Genomic DNA, 18356 nt, shown 5'->3' with positions numbered 1-18356 from the left:
ATCTCTGGAGTTATGTTGCCTAAAGCTTAGGTTGCTGGAGAGCATAATAACTACTATCCTTCATTCTCTTACTACTCTCCAATTCTGCATTCTTTGCTGTTTTTTCTTTTGTCTATAACTTTGTCCTCTCTCCCTGTTTTTTCTCTTTAGCTACATATAGGCTGGTGTTCTGTTTAGCTGTAACACCAGTCCTGGAGGTGGGCATCAGCTGGGCTACTACTGTCAAGAACTTCATGTTCTCCTTCTATTGATGATACACTTGGACCTGTCTTTCAGTGTTTAACTAAGTCTCTCTTCTAGCTATTTGTTGAGATTGTACTGCAAATAACTGCATGTGTTCTCTTTTATCCTCTAGACTTGAAAATTGTCTCAGAGCTAACCAGCCTATTAGCTGTGTTTCTTTCCTAGATGAAGCCACAACAGCCATTTACTGTTCTTTAATCAGTACTCCTTAAGCAGTCCTTCTGTTTTTCTTCTTCTTATGTGTCCCTGTCCTGTCTTCTCAAACCCCTCTTAAATAGTGTCAGATGGCCAAGCAAACTGAGCCTGGTCTTCCCGAGGTTTTCGTCTTGTTTTCCTCTCCACTGTCACTGCATGCATGCTCAGTATGAGGATTGCGCCAAAGTCATGCAAATGGATGTCCACTGTCACAAGATGCATATACCGGAGGAGTGAATTCTGCATGTCAATGAGTCGGTGCAATCTGCTGGGTTTCCTTAGACAGAAAACTTTTTAGCAACTTCAATAATAAACTGAACTTGGCATCATTTTTTGATAACTAAGATCAACTGGAATGTAACTGACTTGGAATCTTACTGTATGATTGGATTAAATGTACTTTTTTTTTTTGGTAAATTGTCCTGAGGCACATTTGTTGTGAATTGACGCTATACAAATAAACTGATCTGAATTGAGATTAATTGAATCTTCCATAAAATGAAAGCAAAGAGACAGGTTTGCAAATACTGTTTACTGAAACTTATCCTCCTCATATCTAAATAGGGTTTATGGTCCAGTTGAGATTTTTTTTTTTTTGTTTTGTTGCATAGAAGGTGACATTGTGCAATGTCTATTGCTGTGTATGAGCTGTCACATAAACACCACAGAGCCAAGTGTGAAGCTTATCGCGGGCTGTTTCTCAGAGATACTTTGCACACGCAGGGTGTTGTCTGTGGCGTTATTTTAAGAGAACGGCCAATGCTGCTCTAATTTCTGGTACTATGGCTTCCTCCGTGTCTTTTGATTATTGATGTAGCTACTGTATTTCTTAAATGCTCTTTGTCAAAATGCTGAAGCTGCTGTCACACCGTTTCCTATTTTACCATGTATCTGGTGTATTGAGAAACATGTGTTTTGTTGGTCAAGGTGTCAGGATATGAAGGAGGTTTTGAGCGAAAGCAAATACTGTTATGGCTTTGGAATTATCATGTGCATACGTGTGTGCGTTTTGGGTCAAGGTTGTAGAATTCAAAATATTCTGCACTATCCAGAGGATGAATGTTACTTTTGCCATGATACTGTTGTCCATTATTTTCTCATGTTTAAGAATCATCTGACCTGCTGGGAAGGAAAGTCCAAATCCCTACGAGTGCCATGAAGAGGTCAGTTAATTGTCAGACAAATTAAATAAAACGAAGGTACGCCTTCACTTTTACTTTCAAGTATCTTGCATGCTCAGGTGAGTTAAGATTTATCAGTGCAGACAAAGCATCTTTACAGTGTTGTATGATCTTAAGTAATGCTAATATGGTTTCACTGCTGTGATGTTTAAGTAATAGTTGCATAAATTCTTTAGCTGTGGCACACACCCATGTGTAAGAGCTTTATTTCTAAGGTATCATGTACCTGCAGCTCTGACACAAAACAAAAAGGTTTTCAGAAAATATTTTATGTTTTTATCCACTCCTAATGCATGCAGATGGGCATAGCTTGTATGCAACATAACATAAATCAAAGTCATGTAATTTCACCATTATAGTCCTTAAAACAGATTGGATATAGCAAGTGTGCTGACATTTTCAGTAGTTAACTTTTCTGTCAGGTTCTCCAAAGTGTAACGTATGCTGCTGGTGAACTCAAAATTCAGCCAAACACAGAATTACGTTAAATATGTTTTTTGGGAATGTTCTGTGCTAGCAGAACCAGATACAAATGGAGCACACAAGAACTGAGAACACCACAGAGGCAGAGCACAAGTGAGGTGAGTGTGACAGGTATATGAAGGCTGGAGAACCGGTGAGCAGAGTAAAAACTGATTAGTGGCAGCAGGTGGAACTGGTCTGGGCTGATGACTGGTGACTGAGCCGTGGACTGAGCTAATTGGAGGGTCTCTGTGCCTGAGAGGTGACAGAGCTGATTATAGACAAGTCGGGAAAAGTCCAACAGAAAAAAAACAACAGGAAACCCTAAATCATAACACCTGGTGAATCACCACAGTTTTTAAGGTATATAGAAAAAATAAAGATACAAAAGGGAGTTAATTTTATACCAGTGATTTTTATAGAATAGAACTGGGTTTATCTGTAATTTAAAAAAAGGTACAATACAAGGTAATTCCCTCCCTTTCTTTCCAAGTGCAGTGTTTTGGAATAGTTAAAAGTTTAAAGTCAGATGTCTGTTCCACCCAAGATATTCTACATCCATGTCAAAAGACCCAAATAAAAACACTAAAAATATGAGAGGGCATATTCTAATAAACAATATGATCATTAAAATGCTGTTCTAGCTGACCTGATGCATAAATAGGTCTAAAAACTGTTGTCTATTAACTAGTCCCTTAGCACTTCAATAACAACAAAAGATAAGACACTTGATTAAAACGCTACCCAACACTCAGCTATTATGGAGTCATTTGAACCCTCAAAATGCACTTGGCTTCTGGGGTTGCTCATTTTCGGAACTTCTGCTTGCTCTGGTGCTGTTTCACCTCAGATGTTGGTGTGGAGCTGTAAAGGCTCTGGATGTCTTTCTGAATTTATCTTCAAAGACAGCAATCCTGGCTAGTAATGATGGGATACAGAAGCACATTATTTTCAACCTTGTCAATAAACAGTGGAAAAAATATTTATCAGCATTACAGCGGATAAACTAATCATAATTGCTGCTAGATTTTTGTATGCTTCCTCTGGTACTTTGATGATTTATCTTTGGTGGTGCAAGTCTTTAATGTCTTCCTTGTCATCACTAATATTTAGCTTCCTGCAGAGATTCAAGTCAAGATTCTGGCAGAGCCATTAGAAAACATTAAGTTTACTTCCAGCCAGAAGAAAAAACTGGTTTGCAATATTAAAAGATTGTGTTCAACCTATCTCTGTCACATGTCTTAATAACTGATAAATCATTATAACTTACATACTTTTATACTTAAAATCAATAGCATACTTAATTATCAAAACATCCAATGCATTTTATTGCATTATTATACATGCATTATTTTAAATTATTAATGGAAAATAAAAGCAATCATATGTGGAAAGTCTGGAACTTCCTATATAAGTTATATACAGCCAATCATGCTCATTAATATCTAGTTTTTTCCCCCTATATGTTCCCAATTTTATAGATTAACATTCTAATATGCTAATAGACACTGTAATGAAACTTGTTTTTATTTTTGAATATAGCATTTAGTGACAGTGATCTCATAATTTGACAGTGCAGTCATAATGTCTTGTTTTCTGCTTGTCAAAGCCTAATGACCACAGACCTAAGAAGCAAGCCTCAGCTGTATGGTATAAAATTAACACATAAACCCATACAGTTAGGTTAAATGAGCATTCAGTTGAATACATTTGTGAAAATGGTGGAAAGTTTATTGAATAGACTGAGGATAAGAAACGTGTTTTACAAGTGCACACAGATAAATCACTGTGGACAAGCGGGTGATTGAAGATAAGGAAAGGACCTCGACTTAGATCAAAATCAATTACTACGGCACAGTTTCAACACGAACAATTCTAGAAAAGTAGACAGAAAGATAAACTGAAAGCCTGGATGGGATGAATGTCCCCATATGGACGAGGACAGTGCAGAGAGAGATACTTTCCATGTGTGTAAGTGTGATGTGGTTTCTCCGAGCTGATACTGATAGAAGAGGATGTGAAAGCGAGAAAGGGACGGTCACTGATGGAGAGAAGAAGGAGATCAACATGTTGCGACGGAGCCCTGGAGACACAGCCACCAGAGAAGCAGAGAATTATGGGAGTGCAAATTAAATTACACCGGAAGGGACATTCAGGTCTGGACCTGCAGGAAACACTGCGTAAGGAGATCTTTGTGTGTGCGTGCTTGTGCGTGTGTGCGTGTGTGTGATGTTCCTCCAAGTGTAAAGGCACATTGAAGAGATGTTATGGAAGTACATTTCAAACTCAACAGGAACACAATGAAGTGAGATCAAAATGAGTATTTTTCATGTTTTAAATAAGAAAAAGAGAGATTGAAAACATGTGGGGGGAAAAGGTGAAGGGAAGTTTAGCAGGGTGCGGGTTAAAGGATTTAAACAGAGGCCATTAGTTGATAATTTATTCTCAGTAGATATTCACCTGTTCTGTGGAAGAACATCCAGACACACAACAGATAGATGAGGGGAAAAGGTTGTGGAGAAGTTTAAAGCAGGGCTCATTTATCAAGCAATATCCCAGCCTTTGAACATATCATGGAGGTCTGTTTCCTCCATCATCTAAACAAGGAAGGCGTATGAAAAAAACTACTGACTGACCATAGAATGGCCATCCACCTAAACTGACGGGCCAGACAAGGAGAACAATAATAAAAAAAGAAGTCCATAGTCTGAAGGAACTGAGGAACTACACAACCTGTCTGAACAAATCTGTCAATAACTGTCACAAATCTGGGTCTTATCGAAGAGTTAAAAGAAGAAAGCTGCTACTGAAGAAAAGCTAAAAGAAGTTCAGTTTCCAATTTGCCACAAGTCATGAGGAGATACAGGAAAAACGTGGAAGAATGGGAGGTTGTGACATGAGAAAAACCATATGTGAGTCTCAAAACTAACACTCCATTTTACCCAGAGCACACTATTTCCAAGGTGACACACATTAGAGGCAGCATCATGCTGTGGGGATGCTTGTCTTCAACAGGGACTCAAAGCTGTTTAGAATTGATGGGTAGATGAATGTGACTAAACACCACCCTTACTTTTAACTTTCCTGTCAAAGCCTGATCTGTTACTTTGCCTGGTTTTCCCCTGGTTCAAAACATTTCATTCAAGTAAAGGGATCATCACCAGGCTAGAGATACAGTAGAAATGTTTAGATCAAAGCATATCCATGTCTTATAATGATCCTGTCAAAGTGCAAACACACATCTAATTAATCGTCTATGATAAAACTTGAGAAACAATGTTCACATCGGCTCGCCATCCAATCTGACTATATTTGTATATTTTGCATAAGGTATAGCAAATACTCCCGGTCTGCAATGTTGGAAAATAAATACCCAAAAATACTTGCAGCTGTAATTGTGGCAAAAGATAGTTGAAATTTTTTTTACTAAATATTACCCAAGATCACACACACACAGATCAACTCCATTTACGACTTAGGTGATTACCAGGGTGCCATGATTTAAAGACAAATGTGATTTGGTTTCATATTATATTGTGTTGAATGAAATATGGGTAGAATGATAAATAATACTGGTTACACTGCTGTTTGGCAATGAGAAAACAAAATACTGATTTCAGAGAATAAATAAGTTTATACTTCAACCTACTTTATTTTAAACATGTTACTAAAAATATAAGAAAATTGGTGAGATATTCACATCATTAATGTTTGATATAAACAAATTAATGAATAAATAAATACTTACTTTTTAATTATTATATAAATAAGTACTTATTTATATTTTATAAATAAGTACTTTTTTTTCTTTACCTGGTCCCCACCACTTTTTCTTAGCATTCTTTTTTCAACAGGTCTTCAAATCGATTGCACTTGCAGTATATAAGACTCCAAGCTGTCTTTTGTAATTGGGATATTGCACACATTATTATTGCAATGACGACTGCAGTTCAACATTTTGTGAAGCTCTATTGACGACTAAAGCCAGTTGGTTGGATTTCATTTATGGATATAAAGGTAAATGGGGCCATACTTCTCAGATTTTTTTTTTGTAAATGAAATCTAAAACAATACTGTATTCTTCTACTTTATATGTTGTTTTGTATTGGTCTATGACATTACATTCCTACAAAATACATTGAAGTTTATGGTTGTAACGTCAGAAAATCTTTAAAATAATGAAAGGAGATGGAATGCTTTGCAAGGCACTGTAAAACCTTTTCACACATACAGTATGTGTTGAAGGCATACAATGTGGCACGGATGACCGACAGTCTGGCCAGCAGTAACACATGAAGATGTGTGTGTGTGCTGCATGCGTCAAAGCTTGTCACTAGTTGGACATTTGTGACCTCAGGGTACCTATGGTAGAAAGAGAGGCCAGCAGCCTCAGGGGGAAACAACTGAACAAACAGCCACAGGCAACTTGTCAGTGGACAAATAGGCAGGAAAGTTTCTGAACAGCTCGAGTTACCACTCTTGACTTGTGAATAATCTTCAAGAGATAATATTGGATCTGGACGTTTTCATTGCTATTTTGTAAGGTTAATACTATTTTTCTACTGGACTGAGGGTAATTTGGATGTGCATTTTAGTTTGTCCCTATTTCAGATAGCAATTTCCCAGTTTCAACAACCACCAAAATCTATCTGAAATGTATGTCATTCTCCTGACTCAAATGCTGGCATGCTAAAAAGTTTGTAATCCCTGGGCTTCTGACTAATCACTTCAAAGCTTATTCTAAAGACATCCTCTCAAGAAAGCAATCTTGCTTTCAGAGCTGATATTAATACAGAATTTATAAATATTCCTAGTTTGTGAGACTTGGTGGTTCACACTGTCAACAGTATTAAAGCTTGGATCATTGGAAATTCTCTTCTTGGATCAAAAATCCCATCAGGGATTATCGGGGGAAAGAACTCTGAAAAGTAGCTGGAGGCAAATTCAATAATACTTTTGCATTTGGAATCAAATCAGTTTCAGTATAACCTAAACTTCTCCATGAACATTAGAGTCAAGACTTTAATGTTTTAAACCAAGGTAGAGATAGGTAGGTGGGAAGAGATATTTTTTAGAATTATAATTATTTTTATTTGTCATTATGGATGCTTTTAATATTTGCTTTGACTTTGTTATGGAACAATAATTGTTGCTGAAAAATGTACAGTAACCACCCACATCTGAGACTTGACCAGCTTCAACTCTTAAGTATGGATGTGTTTAGTCACATATACACACACACACACACACACACACACATATATCTCGCCCATTGAATGCTGGAGACCAGCAACCCCTCGCAACCCCAACAGGGATAAGCGTGACGGAAAATGTATATATATATATATATATATATATATATATATATATATATATATATCAGAAACAGAGGCATTATCCCAAGCTTTAGGAAACCGTATGGCATGGAAAACTGGTAAATCAATTTTCAAAAAATAGAAAAGCATAGCACAACTGCAAACATACAAAGACGTGGCCATTATCTAAATAGGCACACTGGGGAAAAAGGGGTATTAATTCGAGAAGCAGCCAAGAGGGCCATGGCAATTATGGAAACTTTAAGCTACTAGTCACGAAAGTCTTTGTTGAAGGAAAGTCATTAGAAACGGCAACTAACATACAAAAAGAAGGTGCTCTGATCAAATGATACCAAAATGTTACTTTTTGCCAACAGGCAAAAGCCTATTTGTGGTAAAACCAGGTCAACAGCGACAAGAAACCTGGTCAGAATGGATGTGACTGGATGCATGGAGTAAAATACAGGGTGATCCTGGAAGAAAACCTGTTGGAGGCTACAAAAAATTTGAGAGTGTGGAAGGGGTTAACTGTTTAGTAGAAAAACAACCCTAAGCATACAGCCAGAATTACAATAGTTCAGCTAAAAGCACATATATGTATTCAAATGGACCAATGAAAGTCTAGACCTAAATCTAATTGAGAATCAATTAACACTGATTTTCACTGTTTAACGGAGCTTCAGCTATTGTACAAGCTAGAATAAAATGTCTCTAGATGTACAGAACTAGTAGAGACACAATCCAAAAGACTTTTGCTGCTTTAAAAGGTGGTTTTACAAAGTAATCATTAAAGATGACCTGACTATATATGCATACCACACTTTAATTTTTTTTTTAAATCTATGCATCATATATCCTTTTTTTAACTTCATACTTATCCACTACTTTTTATTGGTCCAAGTTATATAAGCCCATTAAAATATATTGAGATTTGTGGGTGTAACATGACAAAAGTTGAAAACTTTCCAGGTGAATGAACACCCTGACAAGCCACCATATATTGATAATTGCCATCTTCCACATAATTTATCTTGAGTTGATGTTTGGCCAATCCAATATAAACTATGACTAAAGTTGTCCTGTTTTTTACTCTTTTATGAGGTCTTTAAAATAACCAAGCATTCATACTCCTGAAACCTTTTCACATTTTGTCTCACTACATTCACAAACTTTTTGACATTTTTTGTGTGAGTCAAAACAAAGTGCATAATCGTGAAGTGGAAGGAAACAAATATCTGGTTGTCAAATTTTTTTTTAGCTCCATCCCTCCTACCATCTACTCTAACCAGCAGCCCTTTCCCTGTTGAAAAAAGCATCCTTGAATGATGCTGCTGACAACATTTTTCACCGTGGGGATTGTAGTTAGTGGTATTTTCCCATTAAATATAGCATATTGTATGTAAACCAAAGTTATTATTTGGTGTCATCTGACCGGATCGCCTTCTGCAACATGTTTTGTGTCTCTTTCATAGCTTGTTCCCAACTGAAGTCTCAGGTTGTAACAAGACAAAATCTGGATCAGTTAAAGGGAAATAAATATTTTTTGCACAACACTCTATGTCCCAAATGCTGCATCTAGCGTTGCATCTCTTTATTCATATATGCTTCTAGGCACTGTTGTTAAACAGCAATGCTAGTATTGCCTGAACATAAAACTTTTTCTTCACCCTATTGCTTTTTTTATTTAGCTTTTGCTCTTTAAAACTTTAAATTACATCATCCCTTGCCTCTTATAGTGTCAACACACAAATAAAGCATACAAATGTGTCTTTTACTCTTTAATTTCCTTTAGGTATTGAAAACTTCCCAACAATGTATCTTTTGCAAAGCCACAGTGGGAAGGTTTTAGAAGACAGAAACAGAGGATATGAGAGTGAAAAACCATAACTGTTGTTTCAAGCTACCTCGTGTCTTTGTATTGTCCAACAGAGTGGTCCTTGAAGAAGCAGTAGCTTCTTGAAGAGGCCTGCAGGCCTGGAGAGGTACGCTGTCACAAAGGTCACACGTACATTGAAACAGATTAGCAATTCAGATGGAAATAAGGGGGCTAAACAGCTAATGTAGCCCTGCCTGAGTTTTATTAAATTAGCAAAACCTGCAGTGCACAAACACACTCCTTATTAGATGGCAAAAAAAGAAAGCATGCGTGTAAATGTTCTAGAATGTAGCTTTATAGTGATATTTTGCATTTATAAATGTATGCACACACAAGACAACTGTCACCTTTACATGCTTTGACTCAAAAAAGAAAAACAAAACCACACTATAGTTAACTAATGTATTTGTCAACTTTTGGACAATTGACAAAGACTCCTGAAAAGAGGTAGAAATGTCTGGTTGTGTGCAATTAAAGCCTATTTATGGTAAGACCCGCAGTTTATCCACCCTAGCCCAAAAAACACATTGTCTGCATTCAGAACAAGACAGATCATCTGAAGTCCAACTAAATGATTATGAAAAATGCATTATATAACCTTTTGACAACAAAAGGGAATATAGTCCCTGAGCTGAACTTCACTTCAACTCAAACTGTATAAGAAAATGAGTAAAACGCAACATAATATAACAAATGTGACTGTTGAGCTATATAACGTATCTAAAGATGCATATAATTGTATTCTGTCATTAGGCTTAAATGAAATGGAAATCAAAGCATATTAATGTGTTAAAGAGTAAGCCTAGTCAAAGTCCGGACTTCAATCATATCAAGATATGTGGCAAGACTTTAGAATACCTGTTGCCAGCTGTTATTCTTCTAATCTGACTGAACTTGAGTTGTTTTATGGAGAACAATGGACAAAAGGTTAATTAATTTGATGTGCAAAGCTGATAGAGACATAAACTAAAATACTTGTAGCCTGAATTGCATGAAAGTTGGTTATACACAGAACTGACCTCATGTTGTTTCATTATAAAACACCAACAAAAACATGGACGTTTGAGGCTATAAGGTGAAAAATCGGTTGACAAAGTGGGAACTGCAAAGCACTGTATCGTACAGTCATGGGTAAAATAAACAAACATGAAAACAGACAATTAAGATAGGATTTCAATCTGATGAGAAGTTCTGTGGAAGTTGGTTCAAGGAATTCCCCTCTGCTGCATCTGTATATGAGCTCTATTAACTGCATTACTGTCCAATCAATTGCAATGGGCATAATATATCCAAGGATGAAATAAAGCTCTTTCTTTGACACAATCTTGTTTCAGCACCATGGACAGTTATGACAGGAGCGTGCACTGATTAAAGTCACTGTAACTACACAGCTCAAAACAAACAAAAATAGTCTCTGCTGTAATTCAGTGGATACATCTCCCAATTTCTCATTGACAGCACGGCAGACTGAGCTGAAAAAGCAAACCTGACGCAAAATCAAGGACACGTCTTTGTCACACAGCAGCTTTGTGCTGTTAATTGCAAAAGGCAAGCGTGCTGTATGACTGAAATGACTGTGCTGCTGCTGGACCAACAGGTAAACTGGGGAAAGTGTAAATCCTGGATTAGAAACAGAAATCCCGAGAGTGCTATTATAAATATTAAAACTGTGTCCTCTCTTTCTACTTATCTGGTTGAGATGTCAAACATATAGCTGCAAGATATTCCACACCGACCGAGCGATTCCAGTTAGAGGCCAAGAGTTTTAAGGAAATAAATAATAGAAGAGGTGTCCCAGCCTCAGATGTAAATGCCTTTTCCAGTGTCTTGCCCTTATGTGGAGAGTGTGCTGCAGACATGCAGGCTCTGCGAACCGGTAGGTACCTCAAACTTTTGAGCATAAATACACACATGACAAGTATGTCAAGCGGTTGCCATGACAACCGTGACCCCCATCCCGGTTTTTTCTTCTTAAATGGAAGTGCGCGTGTGCGTGCGTCCTACCTTGCACTCATCCATGCATGTCCTGACTGAGTACGCGTCCGTCTCGTACTTCTGAACCAGCAGCTCAAAGTCCCTGTAGTTCTCCTCCGCCTGCCGATCCAGACGCTGATAAGCCCGGATACACTCCGCGCACCCCAGCAGATCCACCCCCATGGCCGTATCCAGGGAGCAATTCAGAACGTCCGGACTCGTAAACCCGTAAAACAAATCCAAAAGTGAGTAGGAATTACAAAAAGAAAGGTACAAATCGCTCAGATTCACGTACGCCCACTGTGCCCCCTCTTCTTCTCCGCCAGAGAGGCCCAGGCACACGGTCAGAGCATCCGTGAAAGTGAAGCAGTCTCTGGACACGCCGTCCGGGTGACAGGTGTCCATCCGCCACAGAGGTTTGGTAGAATTCCCTATAAAAATAACATCTAGTTCTCTGGCGAGGCGGCGGGGGTCGGGTGATGTTGGGATGTGGTGTGGTTGGGGGGAGTTTTGCTTCTTCTCGCCCGCGCCCGGGATCGCTTGCCCCTCGTCCGACCGCTTGTCGCGGGTCCGTGTCAGCTTGGCCTCGGCGCAGAACCACAGGTGATCAGAGAGCAGGACGGTGATGAAGAGCAGAGAAGCCAGCGACTGTCGCCATCTCTGGGCCCGCTCCGGCTCCGTGAATGGCTTCTCGTTCTCTCGGGGTGCAGACCAATATTTTAAGCATTCGTCATGCTGCCGACGCATCCAAACACCCCTGGTCATATTTTAGGAGAGTGCTGCCCTGGGCCGACTCCACCGCGGGGGCTCCTCTGCCACAATACTCATTGACTTGTCGGGAGTCGAGCTCCGGTTGGTTCTCCTCTGCAGCGGTAGGAGGGGGGTTCCGAGCCTCCGCCGGTCCAGGGCGCTCCTGCTATCGCGCCCCGAAGCAAGTCGGTGCTATTCCGAACCAATTAGCGTGCCCGCACAGATTAAGCTTCGCGCTGCCGCATCCCGGTTCTCCATGGCTCTCCGGGGGGAACGGCGTCCTTTTTGACCGCATACCCCCACGTCTTCCCTGACGTCCCCTCTCCGGGCTTGTTCGCTTGTCAGGAGGGCGCGCAAGGGAGACCAGCTGTTGCGAGCCTCTCAGTGCTGATGCTGCGCGTCTGCCACCGCTCGATCCGCAGATTCACTTAAAGGAGAGCCAGCAGCCCCTTCGACGCAGGTGCATGGGTTTCGCGGAAAGCATCGAATCCGTTCTCCCGGTGGCTACTGTCATCTTGGACCTCGGTTAAGTTGCCGCCATGTTCCTCTTGAAACACTTTTTCGGAGAGCTGAGTCTGTTTGCGTCATCTCCATCGTTGTGATAGCTCCATCGTTGCGCAGTGGCGGAGCAGCTTATTACCTGTATGCGCACCACACAAACGCAGAGGGTGAGGGATAGACTGCAGGCACTGAAAGGTGGCAAACGCTGTTTTGGGCAACACGCAGGGCTATTTGCAATAGTCTTTCAACATTTGGATACGAGAAGAAGCACACATAGATTCAGCTTGCTGGTGCAGGGTACACGCAAGTCTGTTCATAACACAGCAGTTTGGAGATTACTTTTAACATATATCCAGGCACAGTGGGACATCAGGTACTTTTAGGCAGCACGAGTGAAAATGATTCACCTGAGCCATGAAAAGTATATGGCAAGCTCAGGGTTGATGCAGAATAATGAAAAACAGAACAGACAATTTTAGGATTTTTTTTTTTTTTTTTTTTGATGATGATGATGTGGGTTACAAATAATAAAGGTTCAAAATTCTATATAATGAACTAAATAATCATGGAGAAGGCCATCCATGTGGCTTATTTTCCTTCACAACAAAGTAAGTAACAACAACAAGTAATTGGTAAAGAAGACAACTTTTGACAGAGTGCTGTATCCAGGCATATTACTGGAATGTTGAGTGGAAGGAAAAAGTGTGGGGAAAAAGTGCACAAGCAACGGGAATATTCACAGTTATGAGAGGGTTGTGAAGCAAATCCCATTCAAGCATTTTTGGGCAAGTGCACAAGACTGAGACCCCTACTGGAGACAGAGCTTCAAGAGCCACCGCACACAGATACATCCAGGATGTAGGCTGCAATTGCCACATGCATTGTGTCAAGCCAATCCTAAGACAATGAGAGAAGCGCCCTACCTGGGGCTAAGGAGAAAACCGACTGGGGTTTTACTTAGTGGTACTAAACCCTTTTTCCCACTTAAAAGTAATTGTTCTTTTTTATTGGAAACCAAGGTCCCAGAGTCTGGAGGAAGAGTGGGGAGGTATGATACAAACATCTATGACATTAAGTGGCATCTTGAGAAATCAAAAATTATAACACATTGTGTGGTTCATTTTAAAACTTAATGGGAAAAAATCTAAGGAAGATGTAATTAAAAAGAAATCCGAATTCACCTAAATCAATAAAATGTGGCATAAAAGCTGAAATATGTAGCACAGGCTTGTTGGTCAAAAGCTAGACAAGTTTGAGCACTGGACAAATGGAAAGCATTTTTTTTTTGTAAGTTTTCTGTTTTATAAGCTGGCTTGTTGTTTGGCAACAGGGTTGAAAAGAGACACGGGCTAGCAGGCATCATGACTCTATAAGCTGGTTGTTTGGCAGAGAGAGATAACTAGAAAAAGACAGAAAGATGACAGTTCCTGTAAAGGTGCTAAAACAGTGTTTGTGTTTACTGTTGAAACTACTAATTAGTGTCAGTGCTCATGTGTAACTATTAAACAACGGAAATGTACTTAATGTCACTGGGCTGATCTGAGAAGACAAGATAATTGTCAGATAATAACAAAGGTTTCAGGAGGCAGCTCAATATGTGGGTGTGGCAGTATGCCTGTGTATGCGTGCATGCGTGCGTGTGAAATTTACGGATGGACAGACGGATGGATGGATGAACAGATGGTTACAACCTTTACAAAACATGACAGGATAAGATTTTTGGACATATAAATATTTTCCATCCTTTAATTCATTTTTCAATATAACCAGTCTTGCAAACGGCAAACTCTTCCAGCTTGCGTAGGAACTCTGTGGCAGTTTCCCCCACCACTCAGATGAGTTTTGGCTGAGGAAACGTGCTGAAAAATAAGTAAATCCTGTAGCTTTTTGAAAGCCTGAGTTTCAGTACCTCACCATTACTACGCTCAAACATCACTGCACTTGAGCTTTGGTTTAATCCAGTTGTCTCCAAAAAATGCAGCAAGTCTTATTGTATTTCACATTGTTTTATTTATCCGTATTTTCTATACCTGCTGATCATTGTCAGAAACCGAAATGTTACACAGAGGTATCGTTTGCCTTTTCCTTGTAGTGTCATGAGACAACGTGCGTTGTGAATTGACACTAAACTGAATTTAATTGTATATGTTTGATATTCTTAACTTTATTTGTGTGTTATGCTTCTGTTTGTACTTGTTGTTGAGGTGGATGATTACCTCTAGTGTTCAGAACCGAAAACTAAGATGCTGGTATAGACATCATTGGCTGTGTCATTGCTAAAAATGCTCCAATGCTCATTCATCCCTCTTTCTCACACATAATATGTCACCGCAGGATGCTGCGATTGTGCCTCATGGGGATCGATGTCCTACTTTGACTGAGATTGTCTAGTTACGCTTTAACTGCATAGTTGCACAGTTTTATACTGTACTTTGTATTTGACCCTGAATGTGACATTTTTCATGTGAATGTGGTATATGGAGGTGTGGGGTGGAGGGTTTATATCACCGTTCTCTGTTGGGAAAATACATACCCATGATTATCATAAAATTATTTCCATATTTTTTGACTAATATCAGATCCTGACAGCGGGAGCAGCGCACAACATATGGAGAGTTGTCAGTTTCACACACACACACACACACACACTCCTTTCAGTGTTTCTTACCTGTTTGTGTGTGAGGGAAGCGCAAGTTGTGCAACAGCAAGAGAGAGCGAGCAGAGACGGGATGGGTGGGGGTGGGGGTGGATGTGGGGGGAATCTGTGAGGTGAATGCAGATTGCTGGCCCTTAAATCTGGAGCCATCACAAGAACAGTAGGAGCTGGCAGACATGACTCATCCACTATCCATGCAATGTGTGTGTCCTCTGATGCAGCATGTGTAGAATTGATTATTCTGTCTCATAGTAGGGCTAGACCTATTGCTACTTAAAAAAAGAGCTTATGCACTATGTTTTGTACCCTTTTTTGTAAGCAACTGTGTCATTTGCTTTTACAGCATTGTGGGGATTTTTAAAAAAGCTCTTCTATGAGTCACACTAAGATCATAAATCTATTTATGGAAATAGCTTCAATCAGAAATAACCAAGAAAACCGCCTGAGCTATTTTAGTGCTCAATTAGATATTTTTTATGGTGTTCAAACAATACAAAATACACAATCTGTCTTGAATTTGCACTTTAGACAAAGACTTGAAACCGGTGAAGTGTTTATTCTTTAGCAAAGACATTTGCGCTTTCCTTGAAACTTTTAAAAACTCTGATCTTTGATTTTTTTTAAATCTGTATTGCATTCTATAAGTGTTCAGATTGGGGAAGAGAGGTGGACACAAACCTGGACCCAGTGGTTTTACAAAATAGCAGGCCAAGAATAAGGAAAACCCATCTAAACGTGAACATGCTCATTTAACAAATAGTTATTTCATTTACCTTCTCCCCAACTAAAAACTGGATCGTTGTGAAAAAGGAAATAAATGTAAGTGTTTTCTTTCCTTCTATATATTATAGGGCTGCATGGTTTTTAAATAAATACATAAATATTATTGTTAATATTTTGATTTTCAACACACATAGAATATTTCTCTGATGTTTACACCATTTTGTTAAGGCTGTTTGGAGCCAAAATTAAATATACCTTTAATTAATTGCACAGTGCTAATTACTTTGTATATATATATATATATATATATATATATATATATATATATATATATATAGATATATATATATATATATATATATATATATATATATATATATATATATATATATATATATATATATAAAGTCGTCCTTTCCTTCTCTACTACCACAAGCTCTAACATTCCTTCTCAAATCTCCCTGACCCTGATATGACTTTTTTTTCTCTTCTAATTAAAATCGCCAAGCCATATTTCTCTTTCCTCTCCCACTCTCTCTCCTTGTTTGGCCTTTCATCAGTCTGCCATCAAGGGGGGAAAATCTCTCTATGATTGGCTGTAAGAGATGCATACCCTCAGCCTAGGCTCATTGCCCTGCCTTGGATGTTCCAAATTGACAATAAAAGTCTGAAATAAGTTTTGTTCAAGACTATTGGTCTAATACTGATATGTTTAATTTGATTATCAAATGAACCTAAAACATCTCACTGTGATCTCACAAACAGTTTTTTATCAGGTTTGTCATTTAAAGGTGAATATGTCACCATGCCTCCTTGTTGTCAACAGTGACTCAAGCTGGACCCAGTGTAACTCATTTGCTGTTTCCCTGGTTCTCTAGCGGCATCACGTAACTCCTAAATCAGAATCAGGTTTATTGGTCAAGATTATGTCCACAAACTAGGAATTTGACTTTGATTTCAAGTGCTCACAGCAGAGAAATATTAAGTATAACTATATATACTTTAGTCGAAATAAAAGCAAAGATAAAAAGAGCAGTATGTGCTTGCGTACGTGTCTACAGCCAAATTATTTTTATGTAAAGAAAAGAATCCGAGAGGCTGCAATAGTGCAATATTCTGATTTTGTTCCACAGCATTATAGCTGAAAATCAGAATGTGAGGTGTTTATTGTGTTCATCAGAGTGACAGTCTTGGGAAAGAAAGTGCACCTTTAGTGGCTGGATTTTATAAATGCTGCTCTGTAGCACCAAAAAACAGTCTAAGCAGTTTGTGTCCAGGTTTGCAGAGATGTTACCTCTCCTTTACTTGGACCTGGACCTGTACAATTCCTGGATGGTGGGGAGATTAGTCCTCTCTGCAGAACTAATTGTCCGTTGCAGTCTGGACCTGTGCTGTTTTGGGGATGAGCCAATCCACACAGTGATGGACAAACACAGGGAAGACTGAATAATGGCAGTGTAGAAGATGACAATGAGCTCCTGTTGTAGGTTGCACGTCTTGAGTTCCCACAGGAAGCACATTCTCTGCTGGGGCTTTGTCTGAACATGTGTGTCTATATGTGAGGATGTTTGGTATTCTAAATTGTTCTTCCCTATATGACTTAACTGTCTTTACCTTTTAGTACATTGTTTCACCTTTTTTTAGCCCTTTCTATATTGGGCTCATATGGGACCTTCAGCCAAGATTCAGATTCAGTTATGCATATGAAGCTCCCAGCCAAAGGGATTTTACTCTCATGATCGATCAGCTCCCAGATTGCCATTCGAAAAAAAATCTCTCTATCTCTGAGAGGCTCATCGACACAGCTTTCTATTCCCACCAAGATTTTATTTTGGATGTCTGCATTTATTTAATCCAGCCTCAAAGAAAGAAAAAAACCTTCAGAATGAAAATACAGCTTATACATTTAAAAGTAAATCTATAGAATACATAAAGACCAGGTAAAAAAGGGTTTTGTTTCTAAATATATTTCTATATGTTTAGTTTATTATAAATATTTTAAGTTTTATTATAGACTCAGAGTAGGCACATAAGTAAATAGCCTGTACTTGTGTAGCACTTTATCAACCCAAAAGCGCTTCACACTACATTCAGTCATTCACCCACTGACAGTGGTGAGCTCAATTTGTAGCTACAGCTGCCCTGGGGCAGACTGACAGAAGGATTCAAAGGAACTCCGGATTTCAGCACTTTTACAGTCTTCTGGGAGTTTGTTCCAAATAAGTGGAGGATAAGAACTAAATGCTGCTTCTCCATGTTTGGTTCTGGTTCTAGGTATGCAGAGTAGGCTTGAATCAGAAGACCTGAGTGGTCTGGAGGGTTGATACACTGATAACAAATCTGTGATGTGTTTTGGTGCTAAGCCCTAGCTCCTGCACCACTTTACAAGTAATGTATTTTTGGCACACCAGTGTAGATGTAATCTGACTGTAGACCAAGAATAATCACCTACTCTTTATTCTGCCTATGAATTGTTCATT

At 39.0% G+C, this 18356-nt stretch overlaps 1 protein-coding gene across 1 annotated transcript in view; it reads right to left on the bottom strand.

Annotated features, from left to right (window-relative positions):
• The window catches only part of LOC105934886 (transmembrane protein FAM155A), a 143809-nt gene extending 131532 nt beyond the window's left edge, over positions 1-12277 (bottom strand). The window contains exon 1 of the mRNA XM_012875061.3: positions 11277-12277. Within this exon, the coding sequence (XP_012730515.3) occupies positions 11277-12011 (735 nt within the window). The 5' untranslated portion in view covers positions 12012-12277. The remainder of the gene's footprint in view (positions 1-11276) is intronic.
• Positions 12278-18356: the final 6079 nt, after the last annotated feature.

The sequence above is a fragment of the Fundulus heteroclitus genome, chromosome 7 (genome assembly GCF_011125445.2).
Source record: "Fundulus heteroclitus isolate FHET01 chromosome 7, MU-UCD_Fhet_4.1, whole genome shotgun sequence".
Classification (NCBI taxonomy): domain Eukaryota; kingdom Metazoa; phylum Chordata; class Actinopteri; order Cyprinodontiformes; family Fundulidae; genus Fundulus; species Fundulus heteroclitus.
The sequence above is the reverse complement of the archived record's forward strand: the minus strand, read 5'-3'. Positions and strand labels throughout refer to the sequence as shown.